The sequence below is a fragment of the Nematolebias whitei genome, chromosome 22 (genome assembly GCF_014905685.2).
Source record: "Nematolebias whitei isolate Nwh7 chromosome 22, NemWhi1, whole genome shotgun sequence".
Classification (NCBI taxonomy): domain Eukaryota; kingdom Metazoa; phylum Chordata; class Actinopteri; order Cyprinodontiformes; family Rivulidae; genus Nematolebias; species Nematolebias whitei.
In genome coordinates this window covers 22,184,607-22,203,031 of record NC_056519.1, presented here as the reverse complement: position 1 = coordinate 22,203,031, position 18,425 = coordinate 22,184,607, and the positions used below count along the sequence as shown (strand labels likewise).

At 39.5% G+C, this 18,425-nt stretch overlaps 1 protein-coding gene across 1 annotated transcript in view; it reads left to right on the top strand.

Moving 5' to 3' along the window:
• The window catches only part of LOC119428537 (anoctamin-1), a 65,350-nt gene that overhangs the window by 22,522 nt on the left and 24,403 nt on the right, over positions 1–18,425 (top strand). The window contains exons 3-10 of the mRNA XM_037696220.1: positions 5,267–5,365; positions 5,679–5,830; positions 6,340–6,394; positions 6,491–6,542; positions 11,421–11,476; positions 14,241–14,288; positions 15,929–15,993; positions 17,695–17,829. Coding sequence (XP_037552148.1) covers positions 5,267–5,365; positions 5,679–5,830; positions 6,340–6,394; positions 6,491–6,542; positions 11,421–11,476; positions 14,241–14,288; positions 15,929–15,993; positions 17,695–17,829 — 662 coding nt within the window. The remainder of the gene's footprint in view (positions 1–5,266; positions 5,366–5,678; positions 5,831–6,339; positions 6,395–6,490; positions 6,543–11,420; positions 11,477–14,240; positions 14,289–15,928; positions 15,994–17,694; positions 17,830–18,425) is intronic.

The following is an 18,425-nucleotide window of genomic DNA, read 5'->3' as shown; positions in this document are numbered from 1 at the left end:
GGCAAAGACATCCAAACTAGAAGCGAGCTCATCTGAAAACAATGACATCACTGGATCCCCGTGTGGTACTCTGTGGATGTAGGATGTAAAAAAGAAGGTAATGGAATATAAGAGGAGTGACAGTCAGCAAGACAGCCAGTCAGTCTATCAGTCAGCAAAGCAATGACGGCAGCAGAAGGCAAAGTAATATAAGTTGGGGTGGGGGTGGGGGGGCTGGAACGGAGTGAAAGATCTCAGGAGAGTAGGAGTCGAGAGAGAAGAAAGGGAATGGTTTTAGGTTACCATTGTTGGCAAGGCCACCTTTATCTTTTCACTCCCCTCACTTACAGGAGCTGATGGGGGGGTCTGAGAAGGGTAACGTTACCTGGCTGTTGCCCCCCACCGACTCTGTCTTTCAGCTCAGTGAAGGCTGGAAATGAACTTTTAGTTCTTAATTCAACAAACATACCAAGTTTTAAAATATATATATATAATTTAAAGTTTTTTAAATTTATATTCAGCTGGATTGATGTTTAGCATCTAGTCACGTTCCTCTTGGTCACATCTGAAGTCGTCACATTTTGCTAATGCGTCTTAAAATGACTGTGTGGGCACCGCACCATTATGCCAGTGTTAGAAGCGTGTTTGGTTTTTATCATGGCACAAATTAAAATGTGTTAGGAGCCGGCTGCGGCAGCAACAGCTCCAGGCTTTACCAACAGACGCCACATCTATCTTTCATGGAGCAAAGTTAACGGAGGAACCGCTTCGCCGTGTTTGAGGGGGACAGCGCAACGGCAAGGATTGGCCGTCCCTCGCTCATGTTTTAGGTGTTGCTTGGATTCTTACAGCGCAGGTTTTAAAAGTCGAGATGGACCTCTAGAGATCAAACACGAGCTCTGGGAGCTAAATCAGCAGAGACGGCACGGTGTAAAAACAGGCGTGGTGTGTATTTAGGTCTCTCTCGCTCAAACAAAGTCTGCTATTTTGGATGGCAAAGGCGACCTGACAGATGGTCTGTTCAGTCATTTTTAAACACCACATACTGTATTTTCTGCCGTACACGTCGCACCGCCCTATATGTCGCATCAGTCTGAATATGTCTAATAAAGTGGAAAAATCCATAAATACGTCACTTCGCCATATACCTAGACCTGTCATGATGAACAATAAATCAATTAATCGCATGATAAATCAAAATTATCGACCTTGTTTTCATTTACCGGCTTTATCGTTTCTTCGTGTCTCTCTCTTTATATTGAAGACACTGGATGACAAAAGGCTCAACTCCGGTGCTCGTCACTGACCCCTCCCTTTCAAAATCACTTTTTTGGATCATTAAAAGCAGCTAAGCTGCGAAGATAAGCTATGAGCTAAGCTAACAGGCCGACCTCGGGGAAAAAACCTCAGTCTTGTCGAAGCTCCAAAATTCACGGTTGAAACCCATGCCTTTGTTGAAAAAGTTATTTTTCTCTGCAAAAAGAAGCGGAGAACTTGTTTACTGATTTTTTTTTATTAAAAGCTTTGCGTGAAAAATGCTATGCTAAAGAGCTCAAACCACACTGAGTGTCTGCCATTTTGAGAACCGAAAAACAGGAAGTAGAGACAGCCCATGTCACGTCAAGGGGACTCCCTCCCATTTTTCTTAAAGAGACACGCTGCTCACTCCCTCACTATCCATCCTTTTGTTTACAGTCTTATACTGCCATCCAGTGGTCAAAAAAAGTACTACACACAAATTAAACAACATTTTTCTTAAATTTGACAATTACTAATTATTTTCAAATTTCAAACAATATTATCGTTTATCGCAAATTTTCTGAGACAATCACCCAGCAATTTTTTTAAAATCGTGACAGACCTACGTATACGTTGCATCTATTATGCGTGACCACTGACGCGTCACATTTGTTACGCGTCACCGCTGACAACCCGGAAATGTGGGCCGGTGTTGTGCCAAAAATCGATTGGCTGCCAAATGACGGCCGCAGGAGCGTGCACGGGAGGACTTTAACAAAAATTTAACAAGATTAACACTTAAAAACAATTATTTGTTTTCTCAAAATTATAACAAAGATGTATCTCAGTTTAACTTTCCTTAATAAATGCACTTTGACGGTCAAATCAGCTACATTTCAAAAGCCGATATGCTAAAACAGGAACGCGCAGAGGGCGATTCACTGCGCATTTTTTTGAAAGTAAACAAGATAACCACCTAAAAACAATTATTTGTGTACTCAACATTATAGGAAAGGTGTGTCTCAGTCTAACTTTTACTTAATAAGTGCACTTCAATGGTCAGATTAGCTGCATTTTGCTGGGGCGGAGCAGCGAAATTTAGCTGATTTGACGGTTGCTCCAGGCGAGCTGGATGAAAGTGGTGGGCTATGGCAAGCCGATTATGTCATTAATAGCCACTTTTACCTATTTCTTGACACAATGGCATGCCACAATATTCGAGTGCCCTCTAGTTGCTGAAAATGGTAGTGTTCAATATTTTCAGTCAAAATTAATGCAAACGGTCATATCTCAGCCAAAAATTGGTTTTTAAAAATGGGAAAAAAAATCCATAAATACGGCACTTTGGCATATACGTTGCAGGGCATGGAAATGATGCAAAAAAAAACGACATATAGACCAAAAAATATGGTAATTCCAGCAAAGCATGATGGTCATATTTTTCACAAACACACATTTTTCTAAATAATTATTTGTGATAAATCAAACCAGTATTTTCTGTTCTTGTATAACTAGATACTTTTTTTCATTTCTTAAAAGTTTTGAGCAGAGCATGAACTTTGTAGCAATATGTAAATGGTTTAAACTATATTTTAGAGTGCCGATGCATGAACTTTTAATCCCCCGTATTACTGTTTGGCAGTTATTTATTTTAAACAACTACTGTCTAAATAAAGGTTGAATGAACTTTCATGATGGGTTACATGTGGCTTGATCAACAACAGTGTGTCTGTACAATGTTAAGTAATGATGTGGGTATTTTACTATACTTGATAAATAAAAAACAATGGTTTGACTGCTGGGAGATTTATTGAAAGGATATGTTTCATTGTTTCCAAGGCTTTTTGGTATCTGAAAGGCAAAAGTAGGACACAACATTGCACTCTTGAACAGACCTTTCCTTCACAAATAAGGAGCTTTTTTAACACTGGTAGACTTTCTAAGATCACTTCCGTCTTTGACTTCAACATGTTCTTCTTGTCATGAATCAGTGAACTCAAGAAAATGACAAAGTTCTTTATTGTCATTTGCATCACATGTAAAGTAAAGTGCTATGGGTTGTCATCATTGTATGTTGCCATACAATGGCGAAATTGGTTCTCTGCATTTAACTCTTCGTACCTGGAATACACCCAGGTGGAGCAGTGGGCAGCTATGTAGGTGCTCGGGGAGCAATTGGGGATTAGGTATCTTGCTCAGAAACACCACAACATGTGGGAATGGTTGGGGATCGAACCTGGGACTTCCGGGTCCCGAGTCGGCTGCCCTACCTCTACCCCATCTCGGTGGTACATGAGGTGTAATAAAATTGTGTACTCAAGGTCCCACTTACACTTAAAAATAGCAAAAATATAAAGTACATAAAAGAAAAGAAGAAACAAATTAGGGCTATACAATATAGATACCCCCTGCACAATGCTGCCAACTCTGGAGCTCTAGAACTCAGACATGCTTTAAAGTTGCTGTCATTCAAGAATTTAATGGGTCACAAATAGTGATATCTCAATATCAGCCTCAAGTACTTGTACTCATAAAAACACTCTGATACTTTGGACTGATAATACTTTTATTCTTGGTGACATAATTTCCTCTCTCAAGTTACAAATAACAGGATAAAAAAAATTAAATTTGAATATTTTAAGACAAACACCGGTGAAATTGAGACAGCAGACTATGTGTAATGTTCTTAATAAAATAAATGTGTTTCTAAAGTCATTGTGTAATATTTAAGTACCAACTCATTAAGTACTCTGTATTGGTAAGTACCAATACCAATACAGAGTTTGTATTGGTAAGTCCCCTAACTGAAGTGCTTGCACTTGTTCTGAGTAAAACTAGTATCAGGACTCAGTCTTTGAAACAGAATCTAAAAGTGCTGGTAATTTTTCAAAACAGGCAAGCAGGATGACTCCAGAAGTCTTTTATTAAATGAAGAGACAAACTGAGGCCTAAGTGGAAACCAAAGAGCGTAGGTGAACCGGGATGTGTGATTAGAGACAGGTGAGCTGATCAGATGGAACAAAGTTGTGTAAAACTGACTCCCAATTAGGGCTCAGAAACACAGACTAAAACACAAGGACAAACTTATCTCACTATAAACAACTGCAAGACTTAGATGTACAAATAACCCACAAATCAGAAACCATATCAAGTAACACAAGTGGTACGCCACTGTGGTACCCTGCCGCTGAGAGATTTAAATAGTGAATGTTTGTAGTTTTAGAGAAGAGTGTTTTTCTGGACTGGAAATGACCAGGGAATGCAAGTAAACCTTAATGGTTTTGGGTCAGCATGTTCAAGTAGGTGGATGTTACACTGTGTATAAGATTAGAGGTATTTTATTTGATTATTTTTTGTCTTGTTTGAGGCAGCGCAGAGTGACAGACCCTGTCGAGCAAAGAGAGCAATCTGATCCACAATCAGGCAATGTAGCGGAGCCAGGGGGTGGCCAATGGTGGTCTTGGCCTTCATAGATTAATCTTCAGCCACCCCAATCATTTGAGAAACTATACTTGTAAACGATGTAAAAACGAGAAAGCATAGTTTCCTCAAACGATAGGGGTGGATGGTTTACAAATACACGTGGCAGTGGATTGGATTTTCATGTGACGAGTTTCGATAGTGAGCATTCTTATGCCTAGATGTAGCCACATCCCGAAATGTAAGTCTCTTATTTTCAAATTATCCAGCTCACAAGACGGATGGGCATTTATGGTGGCAGCCATTTTGTATTTTGACATGACAACCCCATTTTCTAGAAGAATCTTTCTTTTGCCTAGATGTAGCAACACAAAGAATGGAAGTTGGTACCTCGCTTATTTTTCCAAGTTATCACAACACGGACTGACGAACAGATGGACAGAGAGCATTTCCACCTCCCCCCTTCTTTGCAGCACAATGGAGGACAAAACTAACGTTACCAAGAGCCATAACAGGCTTTCACATGACTAAAATGACATTTTCACATCTTTTATGGTTTTTGCAAAGTGCACTGGCACCTCTCAAAATGTCTTTCTCATGTTTCACGGTTTTCTCGTTTAATTTGCAGGTGAAGACCCATGGTCCCAGCTTTACTCGAGTCCATGCACCTTGGCCTGTGTTGTGCAGAGAGGCCGAGTTCCTCAAGATTAAAGTCCCCACTAAGACGGTGAGATCTCACTGTTTTTTGTCATTGAGTTCTTTTATTTTATTTTTTTTATATATATTTTTAAAGAAAACTGTGTAATTGAAACCATCAAAACCTAACAATGGTTGACAAGAAAAAACATAGAGAGCAAAGGTCTTCTGGGTGTCCTTTTGCACATGACTCACTCAGCAACAGATTTCTACACTAAATAATGTATTATTGTAATTCCATAGTTCTGCTCTGAGTCTCTTGTTTTCAGAACTGTAAAGTCTGTTGATGTAGATGTCTCATGGATGAAATAACATCACTGGGTTTGTGTCACTGTTTGTTGCAGAGTTATGAACTCAAAGAAGAAAAGGGTTTTGGGTCTAGTATGAGCACAATGTGGAGGAAACTGAACCAGCCGTTCCAGCCCAAAGTGTCTCATCAGGACCATGGAAGCACCAAATTTGTTTCCCACTGCTTCTCCAGGGACAAGCTTCACCTGTAAGATACACACTAACACACATCCATTCATCAGTTTATTGCATCACTATGCCACCCAGCTTGCCCCCACCATACTAACCCTTTTTTTTTATTTTAATTTTATTTAACATTTAAATAATCATTAAATCATTTGAGAACCAATTTCCACACAATACATACAGTGTATTACATACAGAGGACATCCAGGAAGCAATCAGAAGGAGGTGCACTTGTCAAAATACGTTGTAATTGTTAAGAAAAGTTGATAACAAGATATAGGCTCATACCAATTGTTGGGGACAGCGAACTGGAACAAGGAATATGGTAGATAAAAGAAATGCCAACTGAATAGTCTTGGTAGTAAAGTTGCCGGTCTGTAAGTTGTGACGACTGAATAGAGATCTAAGATATGGAGGGATTTTGCTAGTTTTGTAAGTAAACTGTTTCCAAATGTTGAGTTTTTTGTGATTTCAGATGACCTACTTATGTTTGTTATTAGCACAGTAATTATTTGGTTTGGTTTATTTCAGCTACAACATTGCATCTAAGGATACATTTTTTGACAATGCCACAAGAGGCAGAATAGTAAGTATTTGTTTCTGAACTGATTTATGACTTCTTCCTGTGACCGTTTTGTATTTATTTTATTTTCCTAGCCTAACTATCTCAAATATTCCACAGGTGTATGAAATCCTGAGACGAACAGTTTGTGTGCGTACCTGTCAAACTATTGGTAAGGAAACCACCAGAATCCTATCTTAAAGGCTAAAACCTGCCATTAATTATCCATCTTATGTCATTTGATTGCAAGTAGTCAGCTCAGATTTTATATGTTCATACCTGACACTAAAATGTGTATTTCAAACTCTGCTGCTTGCATAGGGTCACAAAAGTTCAAGAGGAAGTCCTACATCAAAGGTTTAGAATGGATTGCAGTTTAGGCTGGAAAACATATGGATAAAAGGGCCTAGGACAGTGGTTTCCAACCCTGGTCCTCAAGGAACGCTATCCTACATGTTTTAGTTGTTTCCCTGCTTTGACACATCTGATTTGAGTGAATCAGTGATTAACAGGCTTCTACGGCACTTGAGTAAGTAATTAAAACTCTGAATCAGGTGCGTTGGAGCAGGGAAAAAACTAAAGCATGCAGGATAGTGTTCCTCAAGGAGGAGGACTGGGAACCACTGGTCTAGAATACCTCTAATGGTGTTTTAAGGGAAAATGTTAGCAATGTGCTTTGAGGCCATTCAGCATTGGTGTCAGAAGCATTGTTTATGTTCATGTTTAACTACATCAGTGAACACTTGATTCAATACCTATTTTAGAGTAACTTGACCAACAGCACCCATATCAACCACTGGCAGCACTAACGTAGCGCTAAGCTTTCCTAGTCTTTACTTATGTAGGTAAATGTAGATGTTTAACAACTTGTTACAATACACCAGAATGCAGGAAATGGCATCTACGCTACTCAAAATTTTCTGAGGGAGGACCCCCAGACACTCCCACCAGTATTTACACCCTACATTACAAATGCTTCTGACGCCAATGCTGAATGGCCTCAAAGCACATTGCTAACATTTTCCCTTAAAACACCATTAGAGGTATTCTAGCCTACATAAGTAAACACTTGATTCAATAACTATTTTAGAGTAGCTTGACAAACAGCATCCCCCCGCTGGCACTAATGTAGCGCTAAGCTAGCGGTGAGCAATACTGAGGCGCTAGCTACGATGCTACAGATGTAGCACTCTGCTTCTCTCTCTCGCATCCTAACTCCCCCCCGCAGGGAAACAACTGCCAGCACTAACTAATGTAACGCTAAGCTAGCGTGCAACACAGAGGTGTACCCCCACCTCCCCCTGCCTTGTCAACAACAACAACAAAAAAACCCTCAGATATGAGCGTCCTGCCAAGGCAAGTGACCTCGAGGTAACACCGCATGCAGTGTGATGAGTTGTTGTAACCAGGAAAACCTGGAATGGACTTTTAGTGGTTTGAGTATTCTCCTATTAATCAAGTGGAATGGATTAGTTCACAAAGAAATAGAAACAGCACTGAACAAACTAATATTTCATGGTAAATGTATGTGTGGGTGGGGAGTGGGTGGGGGGGTGAGTGTCCAAATGAATATTTTTGAAATGTGGGGGTACACATTCCCCTCACATATATGCCTGTGCCATTCGGTCTTGTATTTAGCAACGATCCAAATGCAACCTGATAGCTAAGGATGGATATAGATACCAGGTGTGATTGGGTCAAAGATTTTTCTCATTAGATTGATTCATTTATGTTATTTGTTCTCTTAAAGGACATGCAAAACCTGGAGAAGCTAGTGGTGTTACCTCATGTTGCATTGTTTCTTTTAATGGTGCTCAAAATAAAATTCTCGATTGGTTTGAAGCAACTCAAACTGCTGTGGCACTTCTCTTCTTTTATGGTTACCTTGATCGCTTAAAGTATATCATGTTTTTAAGTTTCCCCAAGGTTTCTTGAATAAAAGACAGTGAAGATGTGTTTTAAAAGTGGTGTTACAGCTCTAAAACCAGGCTTTTTATTGGCACCAGCTTAAAGTCAAGGCCCTTTAATCCTTTTAGCAGATAAACTGTGCCACTGACCACTTAAGAGTGAACATTAAGGCTGCAAAATTAAACCAAAAGAGACCATTGAAGCAAATTGTGTTCTACTCCTACTATGGAGGTTTAACTTCTTACTATAAATAGCATTAAATGTTTAAAAGTAGAAGCCAATATGAAATGTCTGATGGTGTCAGGTAAACATAGCTCTGAGTCAAAGAATGCCAAAAATGGATGCTATCAACTCCTTTTTTACAATTATTTCTGTGGAACTGTTGCTATGTAGCTACGCCGTGGTTCGGATAGGCTGTTCTCAGAAAGACAGCTCTGCTCATTATCAGTTCTCTCTACCTTGGAAGTCCTCAGGGGCAATGAGCAATTAAAAGTGTAGGATTTCTTCAGCAGCAGTTTCAGCTGTGTGGGACTGGTGTAAGCAAAAGTCGCCTGAGAAGGCAGCGCTGTCTGACACACCAAAAGAGCCAAAACAAGAAGAGCACATTGTGTGTGCATTCAATGATTTATTTGTATCATTCTTTCTCCAGGATGGAATGATTGTAAAACATTCAACTTTAAGGATTTTGAAAAACAGGAATTGCATGCAAAAATTTGAATTTATTTAGGGTTTTTTCTGTTCCATACAGGATCTAAAGTATACATACAAGCACAAATATTAGTATAAATTTTGTCCAACATTTGGTTAAACGTTCCCAAGCAAGTTGCACCTCAACCACAGGCATTTTGTAGCCATTAACTTAGCTGAATTGGTATAGTTCAGTTCAATTCAATTCAGTTTATTCATAGAGAGCCAGGTCACAACAGCAGTTGTCTCAGGGTAGTGTACAGAAAAATACATATACATAAAAAGCCAGTTAGTAAAAGCTCTCTATCTAAAGAAGCCAGATTGCACTGAATCTTCATTTCGCCACAGTCTCCCATCCTGAGCAAGCACAAAGGCAAGAGTGGGAAGGAAAATTTCCCTTTTAACAGAAAGAAATCTCCAGCAAAACCATGTTCAGGACAAGTGGCCATTTGCTTCAACCAACTGGAGTTTAAGAGGACTGCAAGGAAGAACAGACACTGAATGGCAGGTCCAGAATGGAGGCGAGCAGGTCTTTCTATAGGAGGAAAGACAAAGAAACACATGTTGAGATAGAACTAATTACAAATAAAGATCATTCATTTGTATTCGTTTGTAATCATTCATTTGAGGAAATGTGGTCTTGTCCTCCTGTAGTCTAAGCCTATAGCAGTTAACCAACAGATAGCTCAGGAAACCAAGCCAACCCTAACTATAGGATTTATCAAAAATGAAAGACTTAAGCCTAATTTTAAAAGTAGACAAGGTGTCAGCTTCATGGACAGAAACTGGAAGTTGGTTCCAGTTGGTTCTGCCTCCCATTTTGCTTTTGGGAACTCTAGGAACTACAAGTAAACCTGCAGTCTGAGAGTGAAGTGCTCTGTTAGTTACGTTAGATGAACTGGTTGTTTTTTCTGGTCAGTCCACGTTATTTTAGCATAGTCCTCACATTTTCAACAGAACTGAGGTCAGGACTTTTAAGAAAGCTATTCCTGAATCTCAACATCATCCTGCTTTATTCATTTAGAAACCAGTTTTGATGTGTGTTTGTGATTACTGGCTTGTTGGAACACCCATGTGTTCAAGTTTCAAATGGTTGTTTTAGGGTGAAGCTGAAGAAGATGGAGGTTGTCCTTTTTTTATTATTCCATCCACTGTGCAATGCACCTTGACTACAGTATGATGCTATCACCACCATGCTTGACATTTGGTACAGTGTTCTTTGAGAACCTAATCTCGACTTTTTTACACATGCTTCTTGTCAACGATGTCAAATAATTTAATCTTTGCCTTTGTCATAAAACTTTTATCCAGAAGCTGTTTGGATTGTCCATGCGGGCAGCTGCAAATTTTGGTCTAAGTGGAGCTTTTCAAGCTGGGGCTTCTTTCTTGGTTGACGTTCTTTCAGTCCAGGAGGGAGTTAAAAATTGCTTTACTGTGAACTGGTGTTCCAGCAGTTTCCAGTTCATGGAAGGCTTTAACCTTGGTGGTTCCTTGGATGATCCTGAACAAGTTAAAGAACTTTCTAAAACCTTTTTGTCCACCAAATTCAAGATTTAGGTGAATTATATATATTTGAGCCAGTATGTATAATATTGACCCTATGTGGAGAAAATCCACAATAAATCCAAACTTGTGTGCCTAATGCTCGTTATTAAAAATGCTTGAAGTTGTATTTTGTATAATCATTCCACCCAGAAAACATGGTTAAAACAAATAATTAGACACCCCAGTTATTATGACGTTCAAACCCGTGATGTGGGTATGTAAACGTCTGATCACAACTGTATCACAAACTTTTGTAGTTGTGAGACCCACATTAGAGACGAGCTGACACCCATTTTTATTTCCGGTGTCCACCATATGTTTGGTTGGCTGACCCTTCTCAACAGATGGTCTTAGCCGGCGGGTACTGACGGCATTGCAGAGGAAGAAGGGCAGAGAAAATAGAGAGTTTAACCCTTTTCCCTTCAACACCCCCCTCCCCCCCACCACCACACACACATACACACACACATACTGTTTTTCTGCTACTTGTCCTCCACAAGTGGGTCATACTTCCTGGGTCAGACTGAAATTGAAGCAAAGGCCTATGGGAGTTGTGGTTGTTTCTGGCTGGTTGAGAGTGTAGTTACGTGTTTCAGTGTACAGTATGTGTGCGCTTCAATAATAGCTCAACTAATGATTCAATAATTCCCTGTCCCCTTTTAGGGAATAATGTTGATAAGGTTTTATTTGTTGAGTCATCTGATGTCCTGACTTCACCGTCACTTCATGCATGACATATTCCCAAAACAAGAGACTTACCCCTTGAGTCCCAGTTTGTTTCAATCTGCAAAACCGTTCAAACTCAGTCTGAGCAGTCAAAAAGAAGATGTCCTCTAGAGGCTACAGTACATGTAAATATGTTTGTAATATATACTCGTTTATGACTCTGCTCTACCTGTTTTTTCTCCAGGCATTAGCACATTGATAGCCAAAGGGGTGTATGATGCAGCCTTCCCTCTTCATGATGTAAGTGTGTGGTTTGACAGTCCAATGATACAGCAGTTTATTGTAATGTGATACACTGTAATTCAAGGCTATTAAAGGAGCATTTTGATATTTTGAGAACAAATGACAGTTTTATGTGCTTGATCCTCGTTTCTGCTTGGCTTTTGTAAAACCAGACTTTGGGTTATATTTGCCAGAATAACTTCTTGGTGCTTATATTATGAAATGGTTCACAGTATCGCCAGCTGGAATAATATGGGTTGCATAAATGACCTAAAAAGTTGTTACATGTAAATTTGCTTCTCTGTAGGCTTGTGTGTGTATATAAATACATAGGACCAAATAAATGAGCGTTACACTGTTTTTTTTTTTTTTGCATTTGGGAAAACATTCTGATGTTTTCTGGATGTAGGGTTAAACTGCATGTCTAAAGACAGTACCAGGGTTTTTTCTCAGGATTACAGACAGATGCAGGATATCCCTTACGTAGCATTGTACCATCAGTGTCTGCAAATAACAAGAGTTGACCTGATCCATATCTATGCTTACACAAACCATAATGCCATGAGAAGTGTGTATGAGTTTCCACAACTGTGGCAGCACTAGTCTTTTCCCCTCTGTACGACCATATGTGCACAGAATAGTCGGCCATGGTAATGCGGAACTGAAATTCATTGCTGAACACAATACCCCACCGCTCAATCATTAGCCTATACATCAACTCCAAATACAGTTGTCTCTGCTCTGGTGTTAATGTCAGCCTATGCATGAACCTGGTGAAGTTGCAGTATGGCTGATGCCAGTCACCAAAACACAATGCAGGGTGATGTGGTGTTATAAAGAGTCCATTGCCTGGGTCTGGTTCACAAGCACAGATATCATGGAGTTCATTAATGCTTTGTGTGCAATGCAACAATCCTCCATTGGTGTGGTCTGCTTTGGGTGACAAGAACCTTCAATACCTTTGTGGGTGACTGCACATGTCCATTGGTTTCAACATCAGCTCAGTGTGACATCTGCACACCTCACAAATGCACAATGTGACCACCTGAGCTCATGCAAATTCACTATGACGAACCCGTTCAATCTCTGTCACATGCTGGTACAACTCTATAATCCATTCCACAAGGCATCATCTGTGTCTGATGACCTTCACCCACCATGCAACTGACTGATACTCGAGCAATGGCTTGATAACACTATTACTCCACTTGTGATGCCACCATTTACAGCCCCGGTGTCAGTTTTAGACACATGAGCTCCTTGCAAATCATTTCAAGGTCTGCATGTGGACCAATGGTGGACCAACCACCAAGTGGTTAGCACTGTTGCCTCACAGCAAAAAGGTAGCAGATTCACCTCCTGGCCTTTCTGTGTGGAGTTTGCACGTTGGTGTGCACCTGTGGGATTCTCCAGGTACTCCAGGTTTCCTCCAGCAGACTAAAAACATACATTTTAGGCTAATTGGTAACTCTAAATTGTCCCTAGGCGAGTGCGAGTGTGTATGATTGTTTGTATCGTGTATCTCTATGTGTCCCTGTGATGGACTTGCGGCCTGTCCAGGGTGTCCCCTGCCTGTCGCACAGTGACAGCTGGAGATAGGCACCAGCTCTCTACGACCTGGAAAGGAGAAACGGGTAAAGAAAATGGGTGAATGGATGGATTTACTTGTTTACAGAGGTTAAGTTTAATAAAAAGGTGGTATGCAATTTGAAGTTTTTTTAATAATTTTCTGTCTTAAGTGTGGTTTGAATCTCATTTACACTCACCAGCCTCTTTGTTAGGTCCACTTGTTCAATTGCATGTTACCACAAATCAGCCAATCAGACGGCAGCAACTCTATGCCTTTAGGCTTGTAGACGTGGTGAAGTCGAATTGCTGAAGTTCAAACCCGACACCAGAACAGAAATTTAAGTGGCTTTTAATGTGATGTGGTTGTTGGTGCTAGACGAGTTAGTCTGAGTATTTCACAAACTGTTGATCTACTGTTTTGTTTTTTATACATACAACCATCTCTAGGGTTTAAAGAGAGCAGTTAAAAAAAAAGACAATACCTGGTGTGCAACTTTTTTGTGTGTGTACAAACAACCTTGTTAATGTCAGAAGTCATACAACTAGAAAGCGACAATAACTTAAATAACCACTTGTTACAAACCAAGGTTTGGAGAATACCATATCTGAAACCACACCACGTCCAACCTCGAAGCAGATGAGCTACAGCAACAGAAGACCACACCAAGTGACACTTCCTGAACAGGAAACTGAAAACACAGTTCACAGACTCACCAAAATTGAACCGTATTAAATTGGTAAAACATCACCTGCTCTGATGAGTCTGGATTCATCTCGGTCTCCTCGAGCACCTTAGGGTTGTGGTGCAACAGAAGGCTCACATCATAGACGTGAAGCTGACTAATCTGAGTGATGCCATCATGTCTATATGGTTCAGAACCATAGAGGACTATTTACAACATTATATTGAGTTTTTGACATTAATCATTAGGCTAAGGGTCAAACCCAGTACTAGGCATGTGCACTTAATAAAGTGTCTGATGAGTGTATATTGGTGTTCTGTTTGACAAGTCTGAGTATGGCTGTTTGCTGTGCACTTGTGAGTTTTGGACTTTGTTTTAAGTCTGTTTGAACAGTGTTCCTTCATGATAACCCTGATGTTTGTAAAATTAAATGTGCTGCAGACAAACGCGTTTTCCAAATGTTCTTCAAAGAGTTTAGTTTCATGTCTGTAATCGCATATGTTCTCATGGTTTTCAATTTCTGTTTTTAGGGTGACTATAAGGTCACCGGACAACTTGAGGAGCGCAACGACAGACAGGTGCACCCACTCCCCTTTCAATGATTTTTATTTTATTATTTTTGGCTTTAGTCCTCCTCTCTTTATATTTGTGTTGTGAAAAAATACTGAAGTTCAGTCCCACATTGTTTTTTTTAAGTGATCTGACTTGATTTGTGCAACGATTTATACAGAAATTACTAAAAGAAGTCAAAACTGCACATATGAACGTCAAATATCTGAAAGGCAAAAGACCATCCAAGTTACTGAAGAATAGTACTTTTGTCTCATGGTTTTATTTTTCGCCTTTTTCTCACACGCTTGTGTCTTCCCATCTGTCTCAAACGGGCACAGATTGGCATTTAAGTTCAGTAAACATTTCTCAGATGCAGAGCTGCTCTGACGGTAGAAAACAATGATGTGTTGACTCAAGTTCCAAAGAAACAAGAAAAAGGAAAAGATTTTCAGATTGCAGACTGGAAGGAAATAATAATAAATACATGAAAACTGCAAAATAATAAAACAAAACACTAGCTTTGCAGTATTTTCATGAAAGATAGAATGAACTCCCAACATTCCTTTTTTTCCCATTTTGATGTTTTTGTTCATTTTGTGGTCTATAAGGTCGATCCTTCATTAAATGACTGACTGTGATGAGTCAATATAGAACAAACAGAGGCAGAAGGAAATTGTTCATATTTTTAATGATCTTTATGTATTTAGGCAAGCATGTGACAAAAAAATGTAACATCGCAAAATAATTAAAACATTGCTGTTTTTGATTGTAGCATTAAAAATATATATACAGTAGTCCCTCACTTATCACGGGGGTTAAGTTTCAGACACCCCCGCGATAGGTGAAAATCTGCAAAGTAGGTTTGTTATATTTATTTTAGTATATATATACATTAAGGCTTTATAAACCCTTCCCACATTCTTGCCATGTTTTATACTCTCTATAAACGCTCTAAAAGAGCACAGCAAGAGAACAGACAGACTGATGCTACGGTTATCGAACCAATAAGAACCCAGGGGCGGAGCATCAGGAGCTCCGGAACATTTATATATATATAGTAGTACAGCACAGTGGCGTAACTGGTAGAGCTGCTGCCTCCCAGGTGCAATGGTGGAACCAGGGGGTGACCAATGGTGATCTTGGCCACCATAGATTAATCTTCGGCCACCTCAGTCATTTGAGGAAACCATACTTGTAAGCAATATAATAATTAAAAACCATACCTATCTTGAAATAATTGGCATGGCCGGTTTTTATATACATATATATGGCTATTTCCAATTCCCCCTTTTTGCTCATCGACAGGGAACAATGGTTATGTTTCTTTAAATGCACTGTATGTAAACATCTGGTTTTAACTGTATAAAACAACTTCTTGCTCCAAGGAGAGTCTCCAACCCTGATCAAAGTAAACCAGAAACCTTGGTATTATTAGGCTTCTTAATGAGCTCCTTCTTCTCTCTTACTGTGTTTCACTTGTCTTCAGGATAAAGTTACTTTAACTACAGCTCTAGGCTTTGTCCTCGAAGATTTATTTCAACCAATCAGAGAGTGCCTGCCTCCAGATCAGCTGTGCCTCTGAAAAGCATTTTCATCTTTCAACATGATAACATACACCCACACTGACTTTGAATCCCTCTCTCTATCTGCTTGTGTGTTCTGTCAGGTTCTGCATGAAGAGTGGGCAAGATACTCAGCCTTCTACAAGTACCAGCCCATTGACCTGGTCAGGTAACGTGACCGCAGTGAGCACCATCCCACAACCCTTTGCAATTGGATTGTTGTTGGGTAGTGTTCAGTGGAAAAATGAGAAGGTGTTCGCTAATCCTAAGTGCTACAAAAGAAGACAGTTGTACTTCCTTTCTTGACAACTGAGCCTCCTTAAAGAAGTGCCACATTAGGTTTGGTTGGTTGTATTTTGGCACTACAACACTGAACCTCATTTGTGACCCCTGGTTCTCCAAAACCACATTGGGAATAGGGATACACATGGTGTATCACCACAAACACATACAGAGTTGTGGAAACGTATGTCCATTTTTACCACCTACATTATCCTGCTCTCTTTAACAATCAAGTGGAAAGAGATGGGGTATACAATCAAGATACCCTTTATTATCCCCAGTAGAAAAATATGTTGTGGATAGTAGTAATACATTTAGCTGCAGTAGCTGTACAGCAGACATATAGAAAAAAATAAGTCAAACGAAAATAAAAATTATTGTTGTCAAACAGCAAAAATAATCATCACGATATTCATAAAACAAATAGTAATGGAAATCGTGAAACCAAACAACATCATCGTTCAACGTTCACAATGACCAGCTTTTACCTTTCCAAAAGTTTAAGGAAAAGAAGAGAAAAGAAATGAAAGAACATTTACTACACAATGAATAATTCAGTTTATTCTTCTTTTGTACGGGGCATCTTCCACAAGTGGTTGTTTTTTTGGAGGTCGGAGATGGTGCAGTGGTAGGGCAATTGACTTGGGACCATAAAGTCGCGGTTCAACTCCCCGCTTTGCCCACATGTTGTGGTGTCCCTGAGCAAGACACCTAATCCCCAACTGCACCCCAGGTGCTTACATAGCTGCTCACTGCTCCACCTGGGAGAATCTCAGGTGTGATGGGTTAAATACAGATAACTCATTTTGTCATTGTATGGGAACATACATTGATGACAACACATAGCACTTCATTTTACTTACTTTTTGCCTTGTGACCACCGTTGGCACAGTAGGTTATAATGTTCGACCAACTGTCCCCACCTTCTCTTGTTGTTGGGAATTGAAGCCAGCGAGATGTAATTTACAAGAGCTGCCAGGTTGGATTTTTGGAACCAGAGTCTGCATACTATGTACATGTCTTTAAGCCCTGTCTACTTTCCCCACACATATTCATGTTGTTACATGACCTCATTCTGAAACAAGAAAAAAACTAATTACAGCTAAACATCTTGGAAAAAAAATGGCTGAACATATCAGCAAGAAAAAAACTAGATCAATTAACAAGAGTCAATTATATATACAATTATGTATTTATTTTCTAAGGGTAATGTCCTGTTTGTTAACATGCAGGGGACGGGACCTATAATTCCCATCTTGAACGTCTAGGACTTCATATGGCATCTTGTATTTTGATATACGGTCAATGGTGGCGACTAATCTGTTGATTAGAGTCATGAGCTTTATAGCTAACAGTCTGCTGACGATACAAGTTTATTAAGGCCAAACCAGTTCATGAAATAAGGTTTAAGTGTGTCATCTCTGAAGTGACATTTCAAAGGTTTGATGTGAAGTTGTTCCATCAGTGGATCAAAATTTAGCCATTAATGTCACACAAGCATTGCATAAAATCAAAAGATCAAACGTAACACAGTGTGCAAGCTCTTCACTGGCCTTCTTGTCATGACCACAGTCTCTCACTGACACAGGAAGTACTTTGGAGAGAAGATTGGCTTGTACTTTGCATGGCTTGGTGTTTACACTCAGCTGCTCATCCTGGCATCCATAGTGGGAATCATTGTGTTTGGCTACGGGGTGGCGACGATGGATACTGACATACCAAGGTACGCACAGCAGAGAACAGAGTGATTACTGGCTAAAGCTAAAAGGTTAAAAGCCAGGCAGTAATGGTTTTTCCTATGTGCGTGTGTGTTGTTTGTATGTATGTCTGTTAGAAAAATATGTAATAAACCACTTGAAGGTGTTAAATGAAACTTTTAGAAAGTAATCATTGGATATGTCTACAAGTTTTTGGTGTCAACTCAAGATTACCATCAGAGCTAATTGACCTTAGAAAACTCTAATTTGACTCAGTCAATTTCACAACTGTTAAGCTAAAATGAGGTGTGGTAGTAGCTGATAATGATCCCAAACACATACTCCAAGCCAGCAATGGGCAACATTTTTTTCCAGAGGGACGAATCAAAATACTTACTGGCAAATCAATTGAAGGGCTGCATAAAGACTTAGAAAGTAAAATTTCAAGACAGATAATCTGAAAATATTTTTTCAGCCTCTTTCTTGTAGCATAGTTAGCATGCTTGATAAAAACACATATTCAAGTAATTATTTAATATCAGACAAACTTTCTGTAAACTGGCTCTTGCGACAATATATTAGCATAAATATGCCACACACACACAAAAAAAAAAAAAAAAAA